The 10,173-nt window shown below is 38.7% G+C and overlaps 1 protein-coding gene across 5 annotated transcripts in view; it reads right to left on the bottom strand.

The window, feature by feature from the left end:
- Positions 1 to 364: 364 nt before the first annotated feature.
- The window catches only part of Tbl1xr1 (TBL1X/Y related 1), a 138,998-nt gene continuing 129,189 nt past the window's right edge, over positions 365 to 10,173 (bottom strand). For 4 of the 5 annotated variants that reach the window (NM_001439821.1, NM_001439823.1, XM_087628492.1 and 1 more), the window contains 4 exon segments: positions 1,690 to 6,377; positions 7,167 to 7,268; positions 9,068 to 9,233; positions 9,821 to 9,948. In NM_001439821.1, coding sequence (NP_001426750.1) covers positions 6,351 to 6,377; positions 7,167 to 7,268; positions 9,068 to 9,233; positions 9,821 to 9,948 — 423 coding nt within the window. In that variant the 3' untranslated portion in view covers positions 1,690 to 6,350. 5 annotated transcript variants of the gene reach the window in all.

Raw genomic sequence — 10,173 nt, 5'->3', positions numbered from 1 at the left:
CTCACATGACAAAGATATCTGTGACATGGGTCATGCAAAGGCAAGCTTCTGCCAGTGCACTGGTGCTTACCCTCCTGAATTATGGCAGCCTCTAAAGCTGCTGTGTCTGGCTCTCGGGTTTGCAGGAGCCAGGTTCCCCACAGCAGTACCACGCAGACCATGTTTTTCCTGCCAGCAGGGTGGCATGTGGAGGGCAGCCTATTCTGACAGTGTACCTGTTCATTGTTTTAAGTTAAACAGTTGTGATCTTTTTTTCTAGTGGTGAATCCATCCCACTGGACTCAGTTCTTAAAAATGAGAATTTTCCTTCCCACCTGATCATACAAACCCAACAACCAAGAAACATTAGTAATTGTCATCTGTACTTTACTAAACACTTTGTGTTTAATATATTTTAAATTATAAAGAAATTACAAGGAACTCCTAAAAAATTTTATACAAAAATATTACAAGTTAGGACAATTAAGCATTGGTAGATGACATTTAAAGAAGCATGCAGGGAAAGGTAGCATAGGGTTAACATTTTTACTGTTGACAGTGCCTCGGTACAGCAGAGAAAAGCACCACAAAATCAAGTGTCCATAATGGCTTTTCCTCTACTGTCGTTTTCAGATGAATATATAGGAAAAAAAAAAAACCAGTAAACTTTAATCAGCTACATATTATAGTAGGTAAGAAATCTAATTCATGATAAAGTATAAGAACTATGAAATCAAAAGTAACCTCTCTGCAATGGTGGCTCAATGAACTTCTGCTTAACTTTAGGCTCAAGTGGACTCTAATCCTTGGCGGCCCAATGCTTTCTGGAGAAGTGTAAAAACAGAATGTCATTAACAACCTATGCCATGCAATAGAAATGAACCCCTTGACAACTAAAGGTTGCTAGCTTTAGCAGTTGCAATGAGAGCACAACAAGGCTACAGCAGCCTGTATCTACCAAGAAAACAGAAGAAAGGCGGAGGGCATGGAGAAGGCAACTTGACCAAGGAAACGATCTATAGGAGTTGGCAGTAACTGAGGCTGGATGGTGCCTTGGGATGTTCCTCATCTGTTACTAGATTTGTAGTAAGGTCAGCAATCAGCTACAGGTGGAAACCACTGTGGCATGTTTGGTTGGCATGGATAGGAGTGCAGCAGGAAGGGCAGAGCTCCTGTGCTGAAAGCCGTCGGCCACATACTTGGTGTGCCTTGTGCTACTGGATGCTAAGCTAACAGTGAATCTGAAGTCTTATTAGTTCATGTGTGAAGTCCTCTAAATAAACTATCAGTATTTCAAAATCACTCAGGAGTCATCATTACCCTTAGCTGAGTACATGCTATTATTTAACAAATATAGAAAATAATCCCTTCATTTTAAAAAATCTTATCCCCTGCAAGAAGTAATAAAATAGCAAAAACTTTAAATTCATCTATGGGCTTCTTTAAAGTATACATCTTGGAAACAATGTTTATGAAAACAGTGATTCCCATGGCAGTTATATTCACTGGAGATAGTAAGAGCTAGGACAGATAGGCTGTAGTAGGGAAGACTCTGGAAGCAAAATTATCTATTCTACACTGAATAGTGGGGGATAAACGCAATTGAAATGTAAACAGGAAATTGTAAACAAACACCATCCCTCTCCTTACTCGACTAGTCTTTACAAACCACATAGATAGCAAAGGTTTTATATACGTACACAGCCAACATAATATCAAAATATATTTTATTCTGGACCTCTTTCAGATCTGATTCAAATTACAGTTGTCAAAGCAATACAATGCAAAGGGAAAACTGCAACAACAACAACACACACACACACACAAAATGTGCCTGGAAAGGGTCAAAGGGTCATCGGGGACAAATCACTGTGATGTGGAACCAAAATACATCGTAAGTGTCATTGACATGGTCCAGGAGAGATAGACATCTGTATCAGTCTTCCTTACACAATCATCATGAAAATTGAACAATAAAGTTCTTAAGCGTGTACAAAAAAACTGTCATGGGCTGGTTTACACTTCTACAACAGCTTTAAAGTTAACTGTGGAACTAAAGAAAGGCTGCAGACATCGTCACCCAGTACTAAGGTAGGCTCACAGAATTAGACCCAAATGATTTGCAAAAACTCAAATGAAAACATTATATATAGCAACAATGTCAAAGTCAGGAAAGAAAATCACTTCTGTATTTAAGGATGGCAGAGATACACAATGAACTCTGCCTGTTTGTAATGAGATGAAAAAAAGCACACCAGATAGAACATGCAGAATGTTTCCTCAAACTTAATGAGAAATCCCAAAGAAAATATGAAACACCTTGCTAGGTTTAAAAACAAAACACAACAAAAGCCTACTTATTCATCCTGCTTCAACACTGTCACAGAAGGGCAGAGATAAAGACTGCCATGAAAACCTCAGAACTGCTATGTAGAGACACCGGATTCTAAACGAGTAGATTAAAAAATGTGAGCACTCCCCTTTTTTTCTCTCCTACATTTGACTAGGATTGTGTATTAAAAGACTGATATTAAATGTGACACTTCAGAGCTATTACTGATCCCTCCCTGATGATTTCAGACAAAAGGAGGGAATGAAGAACAAACAGAAAACCACCCCCAGGGTCTCTGTAGGCTGGCTGGTAGCCCCCATAAGCTGGCTTTTGCTGCTGTGCCACGATGTTGGTCCACGGAGGCAGGATTTCTGCGGCAACTGGGCAAGTACCGCTGAGCTCCTGAGAATCCAGCTTCTGTGGAAATGTGCAATGCGCTTACAAAAACATAAATGGTCTTTAAAAGAGCAAGACAGCACTGTATGAGATGCTTTTCCTATGCACTTAGTAGAAGTTGCCGTGTGTGCTTACAGAAGCCTGGTCATCCGTGATTCCTTTAAATAGCAAAAGGCCCAGTCCTCCGCGGGCCTCTACTCCTCATTCATAGTTTACATTACTCTTTTAACAAAATCATTCTACATAAACAGATAGCTCCTTAAAAATAGTACTCTTTCATTAAATCTGATCGACAGAAAGAATCTTAAGGAAAAAAAGGAGTGCTTTATAAGTGAAAAGTACAAATCTTTGGCCTGTCTCTTGACATTTTTATGTCAAAAAGCAAAAAACCCTTCATGTGATTCAATCTATTGATTACTTTTTGCACCATAATTTGTTTTTTGTATACCACAAAAGGAGGCACTTTCAGTATCTGTAAAAGGTGTTTAATCCTAAAACATATTCACCTAGAGGATAACTCATGAAAACAGAATTTGCTACACTCTAATATCTATTCCAGTTACCACCCCTAAATCATTTGAAAGTCAATGATATTACCTGATCATGGAGAACAGGAGTGGGGTAAACCTAAGTCCCCAAGAGTCTCCAGCATGGAGTACACAGGTTCCTTCCTGCCTTTCATGGGTGGCAGTAGACCGCACCCTCCAGTCTACTGTAATCAGTGCTATTCATTTCCCTCTCCTTCCTCACTTCTTTACAGTAGCATATAAAACAATGATCTAAATGAACACCACAGAAAGACTCCTGGACTTTGCATCTTCAGAAAAGGACAAGAAGGAAAGTGAGAACCCCATGACAGCACTTGACAACACTCAAGTGTGGTCTCCGGTGATCATCTGACTGCTCGGGTGGAGACGTGGTATGGTGTCTGTGGAGCAGCATTGTGGCACGTCAGCAGGCTACAGTGACACTGAGAGCAGCAGCAAAGCACACAGTCCTACGCTCACGGAGAACCAGCCTAAAGGTGGACGTCTTCAGCCACATCTGCGAGAGAAAGACCCGAGGCTCTGGGATAGCAAAGCTCTGCACTTCTATCAGACAATCTATCACAGCTAGTGTGCTGAAGGAAAATAGCCAAAGAAATAGGAAAAAAATAAAAATAAAACAGAACAAAACAAACCAATAAACACACACCCAACAGAGAGCAAGACAATATCAGAAAATTCAGCTGTCATTCCGGCAGCTGTATTTCAGGAATTTGTGACTGTCTTTGAATCAGCTGGGAAGAACGTCAATGACTGTATGCAAATGAATAAAATGTCCATATCAAAATACAAAAGCACTATCAACAATCACCTCTGACTTTCAGGTTCAGATTCAGTGCAATTGACAAATGCATCGCTGAAGGAGATGCAGCTTAGGCATACTCAAAACGTTTGTGTCTATTCCTGGGAGCACGTTTAAAAATTATTGCACAGTTTTTTATTTTTATTATTTTTTTTTAAACAATAGAGGCCAACAGATGTGACCCTCTTGCAGTAAAAGCAAAATCTTAAGTGCCAGACACTCAGCATTTTAGAATTCCTACAGAGCCACAGAGCAACGGGTTCTAAATATCTCAATGTGATCGAACCCTAAAAACACCTGGCACAAACCACAGATGACTGCCTCTCTGGATGCAACTCTTAAAATTATTACAGTATCATAGTCCCCACCAACAATGGGGAAGATATAACGATGTCAAATTTAAGTGTATTCATCTTCTTTACCAAAAGCAAATGCCACCCTACCTTAGTGAAGCCAAGACCTGCGTCAATCAACGCTGTTTTGTAAAGAGCAAGGCAGCAAATACAGAGCATCAAAGCTGTGGGGCTGGGCTAGAGCCGCTTCGTAGAACACAGGGTGGGACTTATGAGTCAAAGGCCTCAAAACAACTACTGACACAAATAGTGTTATAAATTTGCTAAGCAATTTCTTAATTAAAAATTTAAAGATATAAATTTGACAACTGTTCTTTCTCTCTCCAGAATCAATGTTCCTGGGTTCTTCCATTAATATCAACTGTCCTGTCATCACCTTCACAAACACAGCCTCTAGTGAACATTTGTAGGTATATTTTACTTTTAGCTGAACAGAAGAGATCTGATTGGATACCTAGATTTAAAAAAGAATACTTGATATAAACAAGAGTAAAAAGACATGATATAGTAGTGACTACTGGAAACAGCAGCAGCTTAGATCTATGTTGCTTGACAAAGTGCAGCTTTGGCGCCATAGACGCAGGCAGAGGGCTAGCCTCGGCCACACTTCTCCTAAATTCTCCATCACTGCTATCCAAAAACACCTCAAAGCAAGCCTTTAAAAACTGTTTTCAAAACGAAGGTAGCAAACATTTAGCCATGTAATGGCAGTGTTATATGCTGTAATCTTGCTTTGTAAAAAGAAAGCTAACAGGAGAGACTTTTAACACTGGAATCTGGTTACATTACATAGTTAAGCTTCTATACAGAATGATGGACACTTTGAGAAGCTAATCCTTATCCAGAAATATTTTAATCTCTTAAGAAACAAAGTAAAACAGACAAATGGTAAAATAAAAAAATAAAATAAAAGCCCCAAACTACGTTGCTCCTTCTCACAATAGTGCACATTTTAACCATAATTTAGTTATGGCTACAAAACATCAGAAGATTTTTTTTTTAAAAAAAAGTCTCTTCTTTATGGTATTTTTAAAAAAAAGGTTGTGCCCTTCTAGTCTTTAATTGGCAGAAATACGTCCCCAAAAAGAAACTATTTTACTTAAGCCCCCCATCTCTTACACACACACACACACACACACACACACACACACACACACACACACACACACACACAAAGAACTAAAACAAAAAACCCAAAACAAAGATAACATAACACCCTTTGCTGATGTGTATCAGAGAATGACATGACAAAAGTCATGCAGTTTCCTATTATTCCAATTCCCTCCACAATATGCACCTATTGAGTATATGCTCTGGGAGCCATCAAATGTACCAAACATCTACCTCTTCCAAAGAATGCAGGAAAATATTTTTAAGATTATTTTTTGTTTGTTTGTTTAAAAGGTGAGGAAAAAAAAAAGCAAGAAAATGATTCACTCCCTTACTTCATGCATCCGTAATCTAAACCAAAAACAAACTTGGAAGCAAGAACCAACTACTGCCGCAAGCTTCTGTTAAGTCCATGTTCTCTGTACATACAAACTGCGCACTACTGAAGGGGAAAAAATATAATCCATGGTGTCTGCTGATTCAAAGGGGAGAAACAAGGCTGTCATTGATATTCAAAACTGGGACATGTGTGGTTTGCTCTTATAACGCATATTCCTTCTCTTCTGGTTTCCATATCCAAACTTCTAAACACTACTTAGGGGCACAGCAGGTTAGATCCCAGCACTTGGTGAGCAGAATTCACAAGCTGGGACGAGACTGTCATCTTCAGGGTACAGCTGTGTTCATATACACTGCATGTATATATTTCTCTTAGATTTGGCTGTAGTGGACTGGCCATGGTTCAAATGGGACTATAGCAGTTATGTGGGTCAGGGATAGTCTTGTGGCTATGTACACATTCATAGTCGGTCCATGGCTTCCAACTAGTAACGCTATTTCCGAAGATCTAAGACACAAACCTGTAAGAGATGACAATAGTCAGCCAGGATCCAGAAATCTACCTTACATTGCAAGCTTAACTTCTATAAAGAGTACATTGTAATTTACAGTCTGTCTCTAAGATGCATATTCATAAAATCAAAGTAACAAATCATGGAAATAAATCTTAACTGAAGGGCATCAGGTCTCCATGCTGTGACGTGAGCCCTTGCGAGGTGCAGTAACTGTGGAAATGCTGCTGTAAGGTTTAGGAATTAGTCCTTACAGTCAGTGAAAAGGGGATGGGAAACATACACAGCAGACAGCTTCTAACTCTCGGATCTGAACAGAAGATACCAGGAGTTACAGAGGCCACCTCGCCAATAGCTCAGCTCTCCCTCTCCAGCTTTCACTGCTTTGGAACAGTAGAGACCATAATTACCACATCCTGGAGGTCTCAGTACCAAATATCTCCCTGCAGAAATCAGCCTCCATTCTTCAACCTCTAACACCCCTCTACAGAGAGGAGAGTTGGGGAAAGGGCTTTAAAACTACCATTTAGCAAGAAATACTTCATGACATTTAATTCCACAAATGGAAGATTTACATTGGAAACTGCTCATTGCTTGTTTATAAAGACTCTTTGGCAAAGTCACCCCTAAGTTTTATTCATATTATTCAAAATGTAATGAACATATTTAGCACAAAGGCCAGGGAGAGGTGTTGGAAATGGTGTTGATATTTTAACCAAAATTTGTTATTTTGCAACAAACACAACTGTGTACCTAACATGTCCCCTTCTCTTTAAAAAAATTCATGTGCATACTCACTGAACCATCCGAAGCACTGGCTCCAACTTTGTCTCCTGCTGCGTTCCAGCAAACTTCAAAAATCCCACCTGTTCCCCTGTAACTGTGAACTAGAGCACCTGTCTAAAAATATGAAAAACAGACGCCTAAGTATCATTATCAAAATCTATAATGTAGGAAAGTGACATGAAACCCCATCCTCACCCCTATCCCTCCTCTCCCCAAAATATGTAAGTAGTTAATGGTTGATGGAGGAGGAAAGGACATTTTCTTCAGTGGTGTACCCACTGAAAAGTTGCCTGTGCTCCCATAAGTAACTCTATTTTAATCCCCCAGATGACATTAGAGAAGAGAACTAAATAGGAGGAGTTAGTGGTAATGTGAGAAGAGAATGGTGGAGGAGGGCTGATCAAAATGTTCTGTATCATTTATAAGCATATCATGATGAAACCTGTTATTATGTGTAAGTACTATATAGTAATTTTTAATTGGAAAAGGCAGGAAAGAGAGGAAAATGGGGAGGGAGGGAAGAACTTACTTAAGAGGCTACTATAGAATTATAGTAATTCATATAAACTTAGTATAAATAATTAATTTAAAAAGTAGTATATGGGCTCAAAATAAACTGTCAAAGATAAAAATTTTTTAAATTAATTAGGTATTAGAATGAGTCAAAAATATATGATGATGCATTAATTTTCTAGCAATCAGAGGTGGGCCTTGGTTTCAAATAACAATATAGGCAAGTTCTAAACCTCTGGAAATAATAATTTTATGGTAACCCCTTTCACTGATGTTATCAGACTATCCTCAAAGGATGGTTTCAGCCCAAACTGTTTTTCTAGTGTTGGTGATTCCCCACTAGGATGTTTAGCTTCCTTAAAACAATACCTACAATGAACAATGAATGCAGAAGAAGAAGCATACTCGTCACCAAGGGACATATACATTTTACCAACAGAAAAAAATATATCGCAATGGAGTACACAATAGAATATTATGTAGCCTTAAAGAAAAATTAACCATTACATTTTACAGGAAAATCAGTGAAGTGGAATGTTAAGCAAAATATGCCAGACTCAGAAAGACAAATACAACACGTTCCTTTTCATGAGTATCCTACATTTTAGCATGGGAGTGCAAATCATGAAACTAGAGATGGTTTTACGAGAGGGAGCAGAGAGGCCTTAATAGAGGAGGAGGACATGAGGATTGGAAGGGCAGCTCAGGGGAAGTGAATGGAGAGGTGGGCGGAGGAGCAGAGACAGGAGCAGGAAACAGGCTTATTAAAAACAAAGTATGTGCAAAGTGCCATAGTGATGTTCTTTAGGTAAATGCTAGTTTTTAAATGTAAAATTCAAATGAATTTTCAAATCTGCAGAGCAGTCAGCCTAGGATACTCAGCTTCACTTCCCATACTGGAAGCTTGGAACTGCAATATCATCCTCCACCTAGAAACGGGACCCTGCTGAGTGTGTGCTAGAAGCATGGTGCTTTGTTCAGTATGAAACTCAGTAAGGATGAAAGAGAAGGTAGGCAGAACAGTCACTGTCGGACATGAAGGCAAAGATGGCCAAAACCTCCTCAGTACGGACCTTCTTGAGCATCAGCTGTGCAACTTAATGAAAAATACTAGATGTGATGGTTTATAGCAAGTAACTCATCAAATAAACAACGGTAGAAATCTACTACAGAACAGAAAATGGCTGCCTGCAATGTATTAAGTATGACCTACACCAACCAAGACATGGGGAACACAGAGGGTGATTCATGGGGCACAAAAGAAAAGCTATAAAATGCCCCCAAATACTTTTTGATTCTTAAAACTATTAAGTTGATGTCACATACAGAAAAACAAAAACGTATGTAAATAGGTGAATGCTTCTAACTTAGTAAGTGAAGCTTAAATTAATGGGACATACCTGTGTGTTCCAGATGTGCACACACTTGTCAAAAGAACCACTTGCCAGATACCTGCCATCAGGACTAAAAGCCACACTGTACACAGGCTCTTGATGTTTTGTCAAAGTATGGATGCAAATCCCTCGGTCTACATCCCATAACCTAACTGTAGAATCAAAGGATGCACTAAAAATGGAAAGGGAAAATAATTTTATAAGTAATCAAATACTCTCTTGGCCATGCCCTCAGCCTCCCACATTCTGCCCATCCTAACGAGCTAGTGGATTCCACTGCTAAAATCTAAGTATTGTGGAAACTGGAAGGGAAACGTGAAACAGACTGAAGACCCTAGACCCTGCCTAGTCACGTTACCAATAATCCTGGTTATTGGTCCATGGTTCTGAACACCAAACTGATTATATTTGGGAATTTATCTCTTTGAAAAAAGATGATGATTTTTATTATCCTATGCCCAAATGATCTATTGTTAACTGCAATAGGGTCTCACTATAGAGTCCAGGATGGTTTCAGACTTACTATGTTAGGCACAGTGGCCAATAAGCAAATCCTAACTCCTGGGGTTTATTCATGTTGGGTTTTAGATCAATAGGTATAAAAAAGCATTAAACCCTGAAATTCTAATATTAAAAACCCATGTTTAAAGGTTCCTATTGAAATATGCTCCCTCAAGATATGTTCCCTGTTTTCTGCCATATTTTCCCAAAATGTTTCTGTATGAGAGACTAACAGGAAAACTGAAACAGACACATCACCTTGCTAGCATAAGGTTGGCATTCGGATTATTTGTCCCTGGTCCTGTTGGACTCCATTTAATAGTATAAATTTCTTTATTATGTGCTTGTAAATCATGAACACAGTTATCTTGCTTCATACTCCATATCTAAACCAAAAGAAAAAATGTGGTAATTTTCTGAACAACAAATATCTTTAAAAGCATGATCTTTAAAGTAAGACAAACAACCAAACCAAAAAAAAAAAAAAAAAAAAAAAAGCCAAGCATCAAGAGAATGACTACAAAGAAATGTAAAAGCAGTTGAATGTACTTAAAGTTTGATCCATAAAAACATATTAATTCTTCACAAATATGCCTGACTGCAAAACTTGA

Source organism: Rattus norvegicus, chromosome 2, assembly GCF_021556685.1.
Source record: "Rattus norvegicus strain SHRSP/BbbUtx chromosome 2, alternate assembly SHRSP_T2T, whole genome shotgun sequence".
In the NCBI taxonomy this organism is placed as follows: Eukaryota; Metazoa; Chordata; class Mammalia; order Rodentia; family Muridae; genus Rattus; species Rattus norvegicus.
This window is presented reverse-complemented; position numbering and strand designations above follow the sequence as displayed.